Source organism: Heteronotia binoei, chromosome 8 (genome assembly GCF_032191835.1).
Source record: "Heteronotia binoei isolate CCM8104 ecotype False Entrance Well chromosome 8, APGP_CSIRO_Hbin_v1, whole genome shotgun sequence".
Classification (NCBI taxonomy): domain Eukaryota; kingdom Metazoa; phylum Chordata; class Lepidosauria; order Squamata; family Gekkonidae; genus Heteronotia; species Heteronotia binoei.
This window is the reverse complement of record NC_083230.1, coordinates 90452133-90470366: the sequence shown is the minus strand read 5'-3', so window position 1 is coordinate 90470366 and position 18234 is coordinate 90452133. Positions and strand designations below refer to the sequence as shown.

At 43.3% G+C, this 18234-nt stretch overlaps 1 protein-coding gene across 1 annotated transcript in view; it reads left to right on the top strand.

Moving 5' to 3' along the window:
• Positions 1-6859: 6859 nt before the first annotated feature.
• The window catches only part of CRY1 (cryptochrome circadian regulator 1), a 54109-nt gene continuing 42734 nt past the window's right edge, over positions 6860-18234 (top strand). Inside the window, exon 1 of the mRNA XM_060245560.1 lies at positions 6860-7602. Coding sequence (XP_060101543.1) covers positions 7445-7602 — 158 coding nt within the window. The 5' untranslated portion in view covers positions 6860-7444. The remainder of the gene's footprint in view (positions 7603-18234) is intronic.

Genomic DNA, 18234 nt, shown 5'->3' with positions numbered 1-18234 from the left:
TGCAAGAAAGGCCCTGACTGTACAAAGATTCAAGGGGCTCTTAAAATGGAACTTTTCCAACATGCTTCTGAGCAGAAGTTGCAATCTGCTTCTTTTTTATATTTCTGTGATATGAGATTGTATTCGTTTTAATTTGATGTAAACACATAGAGTGAGATATATAAATAGTCTGAATAAATAAATGTTCATGTCTACTATATTTCTGCTTGTCAAACTGTGGTTTAACATACAGAAACAGGGAAAATAAAAGGTTGGTAACATTGTTGACTAGTCTTAGTGGGTCACCTTGCTTACACCCTAGTCCTATGACATGCTGAGGCAACAAATTAGTGCTTGGGAAGAACCAACCAGGTGCTGCAGTTGTGAAACACCAAAGACTCGTGATGTGATACAAACAACCACAGGAACACTTTTTAATATCAGACTGTCAGTTCCAGCCATCTGTTATCTGGGGTACAAATCACACATGATGCTTGTGGTTGGAGCCTCAGAAGTGTATTTTAGCTGTAAAAAGTGGAGGTGGAGCAGGAGGTGGGAAGAGGCAGAATGGGTCAGGGCTACTATGCTGGGAAGGTGCAGTTTATTTCTACCTTTGTTTTCCTGATTGGAAATGGATCCCCAGTGAGGTGTGCTTATTTAGCCTTAAAATACACAGTCAAGGAAGAGCAACTCCATGAACACTTTTCTAAACAGATTACAAGCAAGGGACCCACAAGGACTTGCAGGGGGCATCTTATTTATCATTCCCTATTTCCTCTTTCCCTTCCCTGAAAGCCCCCATAGCCTCTCACCTTTTCCTGATTCCTTCTCACCCACCTCCCAGTTTACCTTTCTCCATCTCCAGCTTTCCCTTCTTCCGTACCCTGGTAGTCTCTCCCTGGGAAAAGTCTGGTCAAGTTGTGCAGTGCCAACCACTGGGCTGAGTCCATTTGTGTGGTGGGGAACCCACAAGGACTCATTTTCCCCATATCCCTCTTCCCACACTACTTTCCTCTTTTCTTCCTCCTGGCAACCCCCATATTTTCCATTTCTTCCCAACTTACCTTTTATCTGTCCCTCATCTTCAGCTATATTTATTATTTGCTTCATTTATACCCACCTTCTCCACAACGGGGATCCAAAACAGCTTATGTTGTTCTCCTCTCCTCCATTTTATCTGCAAATAACACTGTGAGGTAGATTAAATTCAGCACATGTGACCGGCCCAAGGTTACCTGGTGAGCTTCCATAGCAGAACGAAGATTTGAACCCAGGTCTCCCTGACACGTCTGAATCTCTAACCACTACACCACACTGGCTTTTGTGGAGTGGATGCTATTTCTCAGGTTTGTAAAAAGAGCAGTCTTGTCTGTTCATACCACTAATCTTGATTTAAGTATCCACAGATATGGCCACATCCATTATATTGATGATAATTTGAAGTTACCTGGAGATTAGTGAAAACTTTACAGTTATAAAGGTCAGCCTCTGGTGAAAATGTGGGTCTTATGGTGATGTCCCACCTTGTTTTTGTTAATGGTAAAATTTAATTTCTTCCAGCAGAGTGTCATGCAGGCAGTGGGAGCTACTGCAAATGAAGTAACAGGTTGACTTCCAAAGTGGAAGATGTTAGAACTGAGGTGGCAGAGGGGCTGAATTAGGGAGTGTAGAAATGTTTAACAGGTGATGCTTTCCTCAGTATGGCAAGACAGAGTGAGGCAGGAGGTGATTCTTCTTCATCTACAGTACAGTATGTATAGTTCTTTTGGCAACTTGAGCTGGCTAAAGTAATAGGGTATTTATTTATTTATTGTATGGCAGAGTTACACACAGAAAGTGTATAATATAGAATATGTAACCAAGTTGATAAAAGGGGTATGCAGACCAATTGGACAATCCCCTAAATACTAATATATAGATTTTCAATCCACACAGTAACAGCTGATGAGAGTTCAAAGAGCTCTGTCACATCTCTCTGTGAAGCATGATGCTCACATTCCTGTGACAGATGGAAAATAGTATTGCAGACTGCACCACAATCTCATTCTGGTCCTGGTATTTTGTCCCATTTAAACAACAGATTTACACAACTGCCAAAGCCTGCAATGTCTAATAAAGAACTGCAATTCCAGGAAAGTGACAAACTTCAGTAGAGTCTTAGCTGCCCTGAGCAAGTTCTTTGGATAGGTGGTATACATCTTCCCTAAATAAAATAAATCTACCAGCCTATCCTCTTTTCCCTCACCTCTTTTCCCAGTCCTACCCTACATCATGAGGATATTTGTAAGGTGACAGTTTAGCAACTGTTACTCAACTCTTCTTCTTCCAATGAGATTTCATCAGCAATCATCCTTCTTGTGGCTAGCAGGAGAGAGAGAGACACACAGAAAGAAAGAGGGGGGTGGGTGGGAGAACAAATCCTCATCCTTTGGCCTACTTGGATTAATCTTGCCTTTCTGTTCCACTTGAAACAGACATTTATTGCCTGTGAATTATATAAAGTGAAAGGAGCCATTTATAAACTTTGTATCTAAGCAAGTGAATAATCAGCTACACTGTTTTTGTGAGGGTAAGCAACACTGGGATCTTCTCTGGAAAAGTGGGGTAGAAAATGATTAAAGTCAAAGCTGAAGGCATCAGATTCTATTGAACATTTATTTATTTATTTATTTATTATTTATTCGGGATTTATATCCCGCCCTTCCCACGAATGGCTCAGGGCGACATGGCATTCAAGACATACCCAATCATATTCTTAAAGTCTGTTTTACAATAAGGAAATCCTGTGTCTACCGTGATCTGTTTTCCCATCCTATCCTACTTCACAATACTGTTTTCAGGCTGAGGTTTAATTGATCAATTTTTGTTTTTGTGCTGTGGAATACCTCCCTTTAGATCTGAAGGTGGAACTGTCCATCAACACCTTCTGGACGGGGTTAAACACCTTGTTGTTCAGAAGGCCTTTGATTTGAATGAAGACTGAAGGGTGTGTTGCCCATTGCTTCTGAGCTACTGAATTGTCTCAGATAATGGCTTTGTGAATTTTAAATGTCACGGAACAGGGCCTTTTTCAGCACCAGCTTGGTAGGAAAGTTGCTAAACTAAATAAATAAAATACATGCTATGTATCTGTGAGTTCTTTGGAAGAAAAGTCAGTTACAAAGAACTAGAAAGGAGGGAGGAAAGTCTGGTTTGCTGTTATAACTAACAAGAAATTGCAGATGAAGATTTTAATGGTGTGGACCAGCTAACACGTACAAATCAATCTGCTGCTTAAAGGCACAGGAAAATGCCCAAGTTAAAGAGCTGGCAACCCTAGACAAGAATGCAACAAATAAATGCTATTATCCATGGCAGTAAAATTGAACCCCAGTGCTTTCCTTACAGGCTTCCGTTGCAAAACCAAAAGGCATTTTTAAAACCAGAATTTATTGGGTTGGAGCCAGCTTTTCTTGCTAAATCTTGGCCAGTTCTCCTCCTTGCTACAGCTCCCATCTCACATGCCTTTTGTCCATGCAGGGTTTCATCATCAAAGAAAACCCTTTCCCTTGTTCTCATTAATAGAAATGCTCCTATGATCCAATCCATTAACTGAAACAGAAAAACTGTTTGGGGGAATACTCTTGGATTAAAATACTTCATGCTGTTTGGCACCTCCCCAGTTGAAGACAGAAGACCACATACCTATCTTTATTTTTTATGTATTTTTTAAAAGAATGTAAATACCTCTCAGAGAATGAAACACCTGAGGCACAGACTTTAAATTTGAAAGCTGCAAAGACAAATGCAAAAGTTTCAGCTTGAAGATTAGAGCTGAGGCACTTGAAACATTTAAAAACCTTACATTTCATTGCGAAATATTTGTTGATGTTGTTGTACGACGTTCCAGAGTGCATGATATACATTCACTATTTTAAGCTAAAAATAGGCAATGAATGGGTTTTGTGGATGCCTTGGATTCCCCTTAGTAATCTCAGTGCAATGTACCCTGATTTACTGTGGAGGGCCTCCAAGCAAGGGAAATGACTCAGACCGAAGCTTGCCACTTGTCCTAGCTGTCTGAGAAACCGCATTCCCTCATGCTATGAACATCTACCTGAGGCCCAAATGAGCAAGTGACTTGTCTTGTCCTTTCTTTATGGCTACATTTTGAGACTAGCTCTGTCTCTTGCAACTGTACAACACAGATTTTGACAGAGGCAGTATTTAGTGTTCAAGCCTGACACTCCACGTTTGCCAAGTAAAAAAATATCTTTTGAGTTTCAGCCTACAAACCTTCTGTTAAGCTGTGTGAATTATACTACACCAAAGCATTTATACTGTGCTGCTGTGGGAGAACAACTCTTACTCTCAGCAAAATGCACTTCCAACTGGTAACTAATGAGTTGGTTAAAAGCAGGGAAGAAAGAATTCGATCACAGGATGTCAATAGGTTGACGGAGGGAGGGAAAAGTAACTATAAAAATGGCAAATCTGCTTCATGACAGAGTTATGGTACAAAATGAGAATCCATTACTAAGATGCACTGCTGGTTTTTTGTTTGTTCTTTTGCATTCTGATGGCACTACATGCATTTACATTGTGATTAAACAGTGTATTTCCATGATGTGAAAATCTTATAAGAATGTATGCTGGAGATGTTTTTGTGTACTTGGTATTTATGAAATTGGCTATCTTAATGCTGAATCTCTATTTTTGATGCACCTGAAAACACTGGATGGAATTTCTACAGTGCAATGTGGCAGGCTGGACTTAATCTGTAATCTGTGACTTAATTCTTGTGGTTCCTGCTTGTAGGTTTTGTAAGGATCCATTAATAGGTTCTGAATTTATGATGCATTAGCACCACAAAAAAGGGTCATTAATTTAATGTACACTTCTGTGCACAGCAGTGATTAGGTGGTGGATTTCTATAGCCTGTACATCAAAGAATAACCGGGCCAAAGGTATTAGATTATTGACTGGCACATTAACAGCTGTGATTGTAGATTTCTGTTGTCGGTGTGTGAAAATCACAAGGATCCTCCCTGTATTTGTTTTGTGGTGTGAGGTTTACTGTATTAACAGAGAGATTTGAATCTAGTGGGCTGGAATCTAACTGTTCTACAAGACTAACATATTTATTTATTTATTTATTTATTTATTTATTTATCTGTCTGGGATTTATATCCCGCCCTTCCCACCGAGTGGCTCAGGGCGGCTTACAACATATGTAAAACTAACATAAAAATATCACAAAATCCTGAGTGCAATTTCCCCAGAATTCTTTGCCTGGCTGGCTGTTAAGTAGGAAGGGGGGATGGAAGGTTGAGAGAGCTCAAAAGTTTGCGGTTTGTAGCTTTCTTTAAATAGAAATTAGGACAGGGGTGTCGAACATGCATTTTGGGGGCCGAATCAGGCTCTTGGAAGGCTCCTATCAGGCCCCCGGAACAACTGGCCGTCCTCTGCTTTCTTCTCTCTATATCTTGCTTCCTTCTGCATAACAGCTTACTTTGCAAGGCTTGCTCAGTTGCACAGCAGAGCTACTGAGCCAAGCCTTTCTTCCTCCTATTGGCTGAGGCTCCCCCCCCCATTTCCAGGGGAAGGAAGGAAAGAGCCAGGGCTTCCTTTGCCCAGTTCCCTCATCGAAGCCATTATCATCTTTCTTCAAGGCTTTAAAAGAAAAGAGTAGACAGAATCTAATCTAACTGTTCTACAACAGACCTGTTAAAACTTTATCCACAGATGTCAGCCATCACTGTGTGTTTTGTTGCTCACCTGTAAAAATTGTCTAAAGGCAGAACTGTAAGTATAGGTTCTGGTGGTTCCAACTCTTACCCCAGATATTCTCAAAGCAACAACTGACAGCCACTGGTTACGAATTTCACCTCTATCCCACACCTTTCCTCCGGCAACTCTCAGAGCTTAGTACAGAATGTGCACACACAGACACGTGCACGGGGAAGTCCCACTGAGATTAATGGCCCTTACTCTCTCTCAGGTGAGAGTGTCTAAGATGGAATACACTGCACGACGGCTGCCTGCTCTCGAGGATGAGGCTTGCTTTGTCTGAACAGCCTATCACGTACCCCAGGCCACGTTCCCTGACGATGATGCCAACAGATGCAAAGGGAGTCCGATGCGAAGGGTGGGGCGGAGGAGAGGACTGCTCGCTCTCCCTCACAGGTTCACGTGGTCCGATTATATAACCACCAAGTCTAGACATCAAAAGGCCGGCCTCGAAGGGCAGCAGAGGCTGCCTCTGATTGCTCAAGTGAGCCGTCGCCTAACGGCGGGAACAGAACAGCGCATCCACCACGCCTTAGCCAGGTGCGCGAACACGAGCCACGGCAAGCAGGGGGGCGGGGAGGAAAGAGAGAGAGAGAGAGAGAGAAAGAAGCTCGCGCAAGGAGAGGCAACCGAGATGCGCACTGCTCTCCCCCTTTCAAACAGGCTGGGGCGTTTTCTGAGGCGCGTGCCACCTCCTTTCCTCGCCTTCCCCTTCGGGCCAAAAGGAGCGGCGGCGGGGGGGGGGGGAGAGAGAAACCGCCACAAAGCCCCGTGCTCATCCGGGTCTTTCGCGCTTGTCTGGGTAGGGCGTGGCTAACAACGCAGCCAGGCCCCGCCCGTTGGCCTCGTTCGGTTAGGTAACGCAAAAGCCGCGGAAGACGAGCTTTCCGTCGAAGGGGGCTCGTATTCCATCTCCGTCACCAAGACGCGGCGTGGGCTTTTCCCTATTGGCAAGCGCTTCGCCAGAGATGCGAGCGCGCTCCCCCGCCGGGTAGTAAACACATTTCAGAAACGTGAGGAGCCGGCTATCACGTGGGGTCCGGGCGACCAATGGGGAGGGAAGGGCGGGACTTGGCGCCTCCCGAAGCCCCAGAGCGCGGCGTCGAGTCACAAGGCGGACGGCGAGGAGCGAGGCGGCTGGGAGCTGAGGGAGAGAAGTGAGCCAGGCGCGCCAGCCATCCCGTTTGCTGTCCCCCACCGCGTTTCTCATTTTCGTACCTCAGGCTTTCCGTGAGGTTTTTCTTCTCTTTAGTCCTCTCTCTGCCTCCCTCGACGGCGAGTGGGCGCTCGCGCGGCTGAGGAGATTAAAGAGAGGGACGAGGCGAAAGAAGAGGTGATGCGTAACCCGCTGACGGCCAACCCCACCACCTCCGCGGCTGCCTCCACCGGCGCGGCCGCCGCCTCCGTCGGCTCTTAGAGCCGCCTCCGTTCCTCTCAGAGGCGACGACTTTCCCCTTTTTGCCCCCTTCGCCTCTGAGCGCGACCCCCGCCCCTCTCTTCCCTCTTTCGTAGCCAGCCCCGGCTCCGCATGAGCCGCGAATCCACCTTCGTTTAGCCTTCAACCGTCGAGACATCCTCGCCGAGAGCCCATTTCCTCCTCGCCCGCTCCTTCCTCCGCCCATCCGGCTTCTTCCCACCTAGTGACAGAGTTTAAGGGGGGCGACGTGACCGGCTGCCTGCAGAACCGTTGGGCAAGATGGGGGTGAACGCCGTGCACTGGTTCCGCAAGGGGCTGCGGCTCCACGACAACCCGGCTCTGAGGGAGTGCATCCAGGGAGCCGACACCGTCCGCTGCGTGTATATCCTGGACCCCTGGTTCGCGGGATCTTCCAACGTGGGAATCAACCGGTGGAGGTGATTATGACTGGGGACGAGGGGGACTTGTTTCCAGTTCTGTAGAACCCCATCTTATGCAAACAGTTCCTTAAAGGGGTGCGCGCATGCGTCGTTACTTGTGATTATACAATGCCGGTTCTGGCGGCACTGGGGCGGGGGTGGAGAGAAAGGCCTGATATACTCCGCTCCGTCAGGGTGATAGAAAGGTACAGCTAGGTCATCTTCCCATACTGCTTTGTGGGGAGGGAGTGACGACTCCTTTCTCTCTCTTAGGATTCTCAGTTCTGTAGTTCGGTGTAAATTTTATATGGAATTAACCTTGTCGGCTGCAGAGCAGCCTCTTAACTAAGAATGTATATGGCTGTGTTTGTAAGGGGTTGTATAGAGACGTGTTTGCCTCCTGTATTGCTTGCAAAGGGAGATAATCAAGTGGATATCCGTGAGGGTCTGAAAGCGACAGAACAGAGTTTGAGTCCAGTGGCACGCTCAAGACCAACACAATTTAATTTTGGGTATAAACCTTCTAAAAAAGAGCCCCGTGGCGCAGAGTGATAAAGGTGCATTACTGCAGTCAGAGCCCTCTGCTCATGACTTGAGTTCGATCCCAGTGGAAGCTGGTTCAGGTAGCCGGCTCCAGGTTGACTCAGCCTTCCATCCTTCCGAGGTTGGTAAAATGAATACCCAGCTTGCTGCGGGGGCGGGGGGGAGTGTAGATGACTGGGGAAGGCAATGGCAAACCACCCTGTAAAAAGTCTGCCATGAAAACGTGAAAGCAACGTCAGCCCAGAGTCGAAAATGACTGGTGCTTGCACCTTTACCTTCTTTATAAATCTTCTGAAGAAGTGTGCATGCACATGAAAGTTTATATTCAGAATTAAACTTAGTTGGGCATTAATGTACCGCTGGGCTCAAGGGGAGAGACTGAAAGTTTGAAAGCATTGTATTAAGGGTGCTAGTTCATATTGATGCTTATGCAGGGTCTTTTATAACTCAAAACACTGCATGCTCCTGCGCTTAATGTAAGATTATCTGTTTAACCATTGTGTCCATCATGTCTGTTGAGAAAAGTGTGGTATGCATCATCTTCTGAAGATCACTGTGGTGATAGGTTCTGTTTATTTAAGAGTAGAATCCCAGAATGTGATCTTGGTGCTTATAACTTACATGTTATTGCTCTTGCTGGATAACAGGCACTTAGTCATGACCATGTTAGATATATGGTCATGCAGCTGACTCATCTGCTCTTGGCTTGCTATGACCTGTTGTTAATTGGGCCTTTTCCAGCTTTTTCCTGACGTTGGCAGTACGGAGACTGTTACGTATGCAGTTCTTATTGATGTTGTGTAAAACAAAGACATCCTGTGATTTGGTACCAGTATTGACCTCACTTTTCCAGCAATAGAATTTGTGAGAGGGAGAGAATTCCCGAGTGCCAAAATTGCTCTGAATAAAGCATTACAGGTGTGTGTAGGTAGTTGTCTTTTTCAAAATAATGTGGGTTACCTTTCCTGATTTATTGGTGGCTTGGTTTACTTTAGTATATGAAAGAGGATTGCTTTTGTCACCTGAATGTTTTGAAAGCCAACCTGCAGTCAGTAACAAAAGCTGCATCAATTAAATATATCATTTCTCACATTGCACTTTACAAATAAGAAAGGAATGGTCAGTCTTTACAATGAAAAAGGGTGTGGGTGTATTTCAACTCATATCTGCCAGCCTGTTGCAGTAGTAGAAGTTACTGCATTTAACCCGTTTGTTGCCATCCAAGAACTGCTGGAAATCTTGTTTATGTGGTCTGGTCATGGTTTAATAGAGACATAACATTATGATGATTTCTCCCCCCCCCCCTTTCCTTCATGGAACTTAGGTTGGTGCACATGGTTCATCCTACCCCCCTGTTCCTTGTTTTATCCCCTCACAGGTTTAATATGAGAGTGTGAAACTGATCCAGGTAACTCAGCTTCATAGTGATATCATAATTTACACCCAGTTCTTTCTGGTCCTAACGGTGACACTCCAATAACTTTTTTTAAAAAATTGCTTTGTCTTTCTCTCCAGGAGTCCCAAAGTGCCATATGTTCCTCACTGCTCCATTTTATCCTCATGATAACCCTGTAAGATAGGTTAGGTTGACAATGTGCAGCTGCAAGAACCTGGTTCTCCTAAATCCTAGACCATCACTCTAACCACTACATCGCCCTTGTTCTTTTCCCCTTACCTGCCACTACCAGAACAGTTCTTCTACAGCTGGTAAGGGAGAGCCAAAAAAAAAGAGAGAAATAGGTTTTTGGGTTTGGATTTGCATAATTTGTAAAGCTAGCAGTCACACATATAGCCAGTAGCAATTTCCATGGTTATAAGTGAAGATTGCTACTATATCTTTGCTTATTGGTTCGTATCATGATTGTTCACACGAATGCATACAATTGTTTGAATTGTCACATTACCAGATAGTCTTAAGTGTATGTTCTTAGGGGCCAACTGAAGATGGATAAATGGATTTCCCATTAGAATAAAAGGGATTCCCTTCCTTTCACCATTACACATTTTTGAGTATTTCTTTCATCTCATACTCTTACTAGCCTTCAGGTAGGTTGAAATGGAGGCAGGCTTTACATAAAGCAAGCACAACAATGTTATGTCTTTTGAAGGTAGATATGTTAGAGCAAAATGATCAGAACTAGATTTGTGGCTTGTTTTCATACTTCAAAATCTGATCCTGTTTGTGTGATGTAAAATAACTTCTTGGGTGGTCTGCATGCAAAATTGAAATCTTGTAGATATTCAGGAGAGTTAAGAAATTCAAGTTGTTAGCCCAGTTTTTCTTCAGTAAAAATGTATGAATCAAGTGCTGTAAGGAGCAGAAATATGCTCAACACTGAAAATAATAAATTATACTTATTTTGCAGATTACTTTTCCATTTCTTACTTCCCAATAAAGTATACTGCTGCTCTTTGCAGGAAGGATTTTAAACAGATATATTATGCAAGGAAATCTTTCTGTTTTTAGGGTTTGGTATATTGAATTCTTAAAGATATATTGTCATTTAAAAAAAAATATATCATTAAGCAGATTTAATTTGTACAAAGTTAGAAAACCATCGTGTTGGAAGAGTTTTGAGGTAATCATGGAGAAAACTGAAGAACACTAGATAAAGTGGGAAATTGTAATCCATGTGAGGAGGTTTAGTCCTGCATCTGTACTTGAAACTCACTTGGTTACTTACTGTGGAATCCTAAACTGAGTTACATCATTCTGTGTCTGCTTAAGTAATGACTTTCTTGTGACTTTGATTTCTTTTGCATTCAGATGCAAATCATTGTTCTTTTAGCATAGCAAACTGAATATTGTGTGATGAGGTGTAAGGGAAAGTCTTGTTGCTCTTGTGAATGAATTTATCTGCAGCTGTCCTACTGACATGCCTCACATAATTGTCAGCCAGTCTTGTCACATGGGATCACTGACCTCCTTTCTCTTGGCCTTTTGCCCCATCTCCAGTGTGTTTGTTAAATAGTATTAATCGTGCAAAGGCCTAAATTTGGGTCTTTTTGGGATTATCATTGTGTAAGTTTTTTGGAATACAGCATATTTCTTAACTAATTGGAACTATCAAGAACTTGGCTGAAAATATTAGTGGTATATCTAGCCTGATTTAAGTTTTTAGTATGCAATGTATTAAGGAGTTTGTGAATCTTACTTTCTAGTTGTCACCAGTGCTTAAGAACAGACTTGTACAATTATGGCATGCTTGTTCTAAAATTTCTGTGGGTAAACAGTATATTAAAATTTCTCTAAGTTCTGCAAAATGAACACAGTTGAACCGAGTTTTACTGTTTTAACTTGTCAGTGTTTACACTTTCACAAGATGATACTACATAAATTTTGGGAGTCATTGCCGGCTAAGCTGTGTATGTCGTTTAGGTTCTTGTTGCTTTTTGTGCTTTTTTGTTTCTTCTATATGATGGTTTTGCTTTATACCAAATTCCATCTAGCCCTGTATTGTTGAGTCTGATTGTCAGCAGCTCTCCAGGGTATTGAGAAAACCTGTTTTAGCCTAACAACTCCTTTTAACTAAATACATGACGTTTTTCTTCCTTAAAAGGGAAGTTTTTACATTCTGCCTTGTTGAAAGCAGGGAGGGATGGGGATTTTGTGTAGCACTGATAAAAATAGCAATGAAATATTCATATGAGAAATGCCTTTTAAAGAGTTATATACATCCAGTGTACAATATAAAATATTTTGGATTTTTAAATTAAAATTCAGCAATACATAATTAGAACCAGTATGAAGATTATGTTAGCTATTGTACACTGTTAGAGAATAAGTTCTTTGTATGCTGTAGACATACACAAAATTGAAATCCTAGATGTATTTTTGCACCAAGGAAGTGTTGCCATCTTCATGAGAGGCCTTATTTGTGGATTGCTTTCTGTGACTGATGAAGTGTAGTAAACATAGTAGAAGGCAGTACCCTAAATCTGCTGTCCTCTTGACTTGTACCCTACTCTCCATCAACTGGCTGCCAGTGATGATGTTGGTGTTTTCAAGGATATATTTAATTGTGACTAAAATGCTGAACGCTTAAATAATGTTTTATTATATATTAAATATAGACAATATTAAAGTTTAACTTGATATCCATATAAACTTCTACTCTTGCTGAGACTGTATGGAACTGTCTGTTGACATAATACTCTTCCTTTTGTTCAATACCAGATTTGTGTGTTCAGTTCTCCCTCTGAGTCAGAGGCCATTTTGGGTGCTTTCCACCATCTTGTCAGGGAGGCAGGAAATAGAATAATTCTTCTTCCTCTTCCTTGACCCTGGCGCACCCAGATCTCTTCAGTTTCTTTCCTTCCTCTAGAGGGAGAGCAACTAGCTAGTTTCGCTCCTAGAAGATAGGAAGCAATTTTAATCCTATTCTTTATTCCTAATCTAATTCTTCCTTTTTTCCCAACTTTACTCCTCTGTCTAACAATCTTATTAAGTTCCAGTCTGTTATACTGAGCCACTTCCACTTTCCATCTGCCTTCACAGTAGTTGTGAGAGCAGCGCAGCCATGGCTGCTTTTAAAGTGGCTGACTTTTTTCCCCCCCTTGCCTTCACTTGCGGAGCGCAGCAAAGAGCAGCGGATGGAAAATTTCAGGGACAAGTTCCTAGAAGACGTGTCCTCCGTAAGTCCTCGCACTGAGGCTGTGGGAGTGGACCACAGGGCTGGCATGTCTTCCCAGCTTGCTGCGGTTCCCGGGAACGTTGCCCGTTTTAGTGACTTTAGTCACCGTGGGCTGAAACGTCCAGGGGCTTCAACAGAAGGGCTTGAAGTTCCTCCCCGCCAGAGGCTCGCATCTGAAGGCAGCCATTTTGAAGGAAACAATTAGAGCAGAAATGTTTAAGCCTGTCAATCAGGGGCTATGGGCATGGGGTCAGTGGGATCCAGATCTCCTTCCCCTCCTTCTTCCTCAAGGCGCCCAGAGAAAAATCTTTCCAGAGAGCGCAACTGGCCAACTAAGGCAGCCAGAAAAGAGATCTCTAACTCTAGATTGTTAGAGGAAGATTCAGAGGAGAATCAGTTGGATGTGGAGTCACAATCCAAAGATCAAGAGAGTTTTATTTCAGATGAGGAGGTGGAGGATGTCTGTGTCCCAGAGCAGTCAGTTCGCTGCTTTAAAGCTGATGACTATCATTATTTGTTAACCAGGGTCATGGCAGCACTGGCACTCCAAGATTCTGCCTTTGGGGAGGAGAATCCCAGTACCGATACCAATCCCAGGAATAAAACTACTGGGGATAGGGAGTTTTTCCCAGGCTCACACACTGCTACCAAGGTTTTCCCTTTTCCACAATTCTTTGAGAGACAATTAAAAGCTGAATGGGGAAAACCTAATTGGCAGTTTCCTGCCTTTGTAAAAAAGTTATATGATTTGCCTGTTTTTGCAAACGAAATGTTGCAGGTTCTAGTAGTGGACGCACCAGTGATGGCTCTTCAAAATCCGGGTTTGGTGTCAGAAGACGGGCACTGTTCCATTAGAGACAATTGGGACAAGAAAATTGGCCTAGCCCTAAAAAGATCACATGAGGCGGTAACTATAGCAATTAAGGCATGTACTGCATCGTCTATTGTATCTAGAGCAGCTGTAGTCTGGGCTAGGAGACTCTTTCAATTGCTACCAGAAAATGATAAGAAATTGATGGAGGGAACCACCAGACTACTTAAAGCAGCAGAGTTCACGGCCGACGCGTCTCTAGATTCCCTTACCTTCTGTTCCAGAGGTTTGGCGTCAGGGGCAGTAGCCAGAAGAGGCATCTGGCTTAGAGCATGGCCTGCAGACAACCATTCCAAACAAATCGTGATATCGTATCCATTTCAAGGAGAAAAGCTCTTTGATAGTGCCTTAGCTAAGATCTTAGTGGAAACCAAAGACAAAAAGAAAGCCATGCCAAGGAACATTTACAGAACTGACAGAAGAAGCTTCTATTCTCAGTCCTTTCGTTCCTCACACACATTGGCCAGATCAAGATTCGATGCAGATAACAAGAGATCATCCTGGAACCAACCAAGACAACCCTTCAGAAAAGGGTTCAATAATCCTAGATTCAACATGCAGAATTTAGAGCATAGAGACAAGCAGGACCGGGAGCCAAAATTCAACAAGGCGTGACTGGACTTCGACTCTGGTAGGGGGAAGACTTCAATATTTTCAAGACGCTTGGGAGGCTTCCCAAACAGATTGCTGGGTATCATGCGGGTATGCAATAGAATTCAAAAGCATTCCACTGGAACGTTTTCTGGTGTCCCCGATCCGGAAGAACTCTACAAAAAGATCTATAATGAACAAGCCCATCACACATCTCTTAGAGATCAATGCCATAGAACACGTTCCAACAGATCAGAGGGGTCGAGGTGTTTATTCAGTATTCTTCATGGTTCCCAGGAAAAACGGGGACTGGAGAGCAATACTCGATCTAAAGTTCCTCAACAGATTCATTCATCTATGACACTTTCGTATGGAGACCCTGACGTCAATCACAGAGCTCTTACAACCAGGAGAGTTGGGGAACAGACACTTTCAATTCAGAGCGCTTCCCTTCGGTCTAGCCACGGCCCACAGGGTATTCACAAAGGTGATGGTAAATGTGGCACATTTCAGACATCAGGGGATACACGTTCATCCATACCTAGACGACCTTCTGATCAGATCAGCGTTCAACCGGAAAGCTCTTTTGGATGTCCAAGCAACTATGCAGTGTCTACAGGAACACGGCTTTCTTATAAATATAGCCAAGAGCTCTCTAGAACCAACACAAAGGTTGGAACACTTGGGGATGATTATAGATACACGAAAGAACTCTTTCTTTCTTCCGAATGACAAGATACAGAAAACTAAGCAACTTGTGAATTTAGTCATTTGGAACACTCACACTCCATTATTGACTTTAGCCAAATTGATGGGTTTGCTCATCACAAACACAGATGCAGTTCAGTGGGGCAGATTACATACGAGACTGCTACAAAGGTTAATCCGCCCTCACCAGTACCAGATCATGACAAAACAGAATCCACAGATCAAGGTCACATTAGAGGTCAAGAAATCTCTGATGTGGTGGTCTAGGGATTCCAATCTGCGACAAGGGAGAGTTTACTATCTTCCTAGAGAGATGCAGCTGTTCACAGATGCCAGTCTGTCAGGTTGGGGAGCAACGCTCGACAACATACCAACCCAGGGTCGATGGTTACCGTCAGAAACCCAACTACCAATCAATGTATTGGAACTACGAGCAAGACGCCTAGCCCTATTATTCTTCACCGATCAGGTATAGAAACAGCAAGTACTAGTAAGAACAGACAATGTGGCTGCAAAGTCCTACCTGAACCATCAGGGGGGCTCGAGGTCGTCAGCTCTGTCCAGGGAAGCAAAGACATTATTCAACTGGGCAGAACACCACCTTCTTTCCATCAGGGCAGAACACATCAAGGGCATTGCCAATATTCAAGCAGATTGGCTCAGCCGAACGACCATACAACCAGGGGAATGGAGATTAAAGACGTCAGTATTCCAGCAGATAGTCGAACAGTTTGGTCAACCTATAATGGACCTGTTTGCTTCTCACAACAACTACCAGGTAACAACCTCTTGCACCAGATTTTTTCACCCGGCTGCGGCAGTGGTGGACGCACTGACAGTGAGTTTGCCTCAGGGCCTACTGTATGCCTTCCCCCCCGATTCCGATGTTATCAAGGTTTCTTCGACAGGTACAACATCAGAAAGCAAGGGTCATATTAGTAGCCCCGTGGTGGCCACGACGCCCATGGTTCTCATCTATCCAAAGGCTATCAACCACTCAACCTCTCCGGCTAGAAATTGCTCCAGACATGTTGACGCAGGGTCCAATTTGGCATCCACATCCAGATTGGCTGCAATTGACCATGTGGAAATTGAACGGTCTACATTCCTGAAGTTAGGTTATTCTTCAGAGATCACTGACACATTGGCCTCCAGAAAGAAGTCCACCATTAGAATTTACAATACCACTTGAAAAGCTTTTCATAGGTGGTGTCGCAGAAAAGTAAAAGATCCACTAAATCCATCAATTCAAGTTATATTGGAATTCCTACAAGATGGATTACAATCTGGACTGAAACCAGCCGCCTTACGGAGACAGGTAGCAGCACTATCTTCTGTATTGGGACTGATACAAGGTAAAGATGCCTCCAAGCACGCACATGTACAGAGGTTCTTAAGGGGAGCCACCCTCAAGTGCCCTCCACAGACTCATAGGTTTCCAACGTGGTGTCTACACACTGTCTTGTCCGCACTCACTAAAACACCTTTTGAGCCTATTCAAGGCATTTCTCTAAGATGGTTACGCTTGAAGACAATCTTCTTAATAGCGATCACTTCAGCAAGAAGGGTGTCGGAGATCAATGCACTGTCTGTAAAGAAAGAACTTTGTATTTTTCACAAAGACAAAGTAGCTCTTCGTACAGATCCTACTTTTCAACCCAAGATTGCGTCAAAATTTCACAAGTCTCAAGAACTTCACTTGCCATCATTTTGTCCAGACTCTAAACATCCTAGGGAGCGAATGTGGCATAACTTAGATGTCAGATGCTGTCTAAAAGCATATTTAATCAGGACTGAACCAATCCGGAAAATGGATGCCATGTTCATTAACATTGCACAACCAAGATTGGGCCAAAAGATGTCAACTTCAGCCATCAGCTATGCTATTAAACAATGTATTATGGAATCCTATAGAGCAATGAAATTAGAAGTACCCAGAGGTATTACAGCACATTCAGCTAGAAGTGCTGCAACTAACGCAGCCTTTAACCATTATGCCTCGGTAGACGAGGTGTGCAGGGCCTCAACATGGTCCTCTATCTCAACATTTGTCCGACACTACAAATTAAACTACTACAGTTCAGCAGAAGCAGCATTTGGCAGGAAGGTTTTACAACATGTGGTCCTAGAAGAGAGTGATGCCCCACCCAGTCATTAATTTACTGCTATAGGAGATCCCAAGATGGCCTCCGACTCAGAGGGAGAACGACCATTGGTACTTACCGTGAGGGGTCATTCTGCTCTGAGTACAGGAGGACATCTTGCCCACCACGTTGCATCGCTCATACTAGGGTCTATTCTGCTATATCTATTCCATTTTCTTCTGCTGCTCTACAGTTCTTTACAGTTCCTTATGTTATGCTTTTTGCATATTAACTGACTGTTATTATTGTTTCCTTATTGTGAGTAAGGTTGATAGTTTAGAGACTGCTTATCGGAGTATCCCAATTGAGGAGATCTGGGTGCTCCAGGGTCAAGGAAGAGGAAGAAGAATTCTATTTCCTGCCTCCCTGACAAGATGGTGGAAAGCACCCAAGATGTCCTCCTGTACTCAGAGGAGAATGACCCCTCATGGTAAGTACCAATGGGCATTTTCCCCATATCTCAGATGGCAAAAATTAAGATACATGTGATAAGTTAGCCTAGGATGTACTAGTTTACAGCTTGTTCTTTGTTACGGATGTAATTTGAAATTTTACTTGTAGAAAATCATGGCATTTATATTTTTAACACTTTAAATGCACAAAACACTGCATTGAATCCCATGGAAGAATTCCTCATGAGCAGCAGTCCTTGCAAAAGGACTGAAACTAAACAGTGAATGTGGTTGTATCCCCACTATCTGTTCTGTGAGCATAAGAAACAGCACGGGTATTTCTTCTAATACGGTTTTGAAGGAAATGAAATACAATCATGCAAACTGTCTCCTGTAAATTCCATAGCTCTACACCGACATTGTTAGTTTTTTCATAGCACTACACTGACATTGTTAGTTTTTCAATTCTGTTGAAATTCTGTGTTTGTTGTAGCAGTTGCTTGCACAAAATCAAGCTGCCTTAAGTAATTATTCCTTTTTAATCATGTGCTGCTGCATCTAACATAGTTTAATTGTGTATGCTAAGTTATAAACAATGCATTTTTGTTTTGCTGAAGTGGAGAAAAGATGTAGCATTTATTTATAAGAAAATATTGCATATATTTAAACCCCACTCCCCAAATTTTTGGTTTCTTTGGAGGGAGAGAGCAGAATGAAAGTTTTAGGATATCTTTGGGACCTCTTACCTGCATTACTATTCAGGTGGG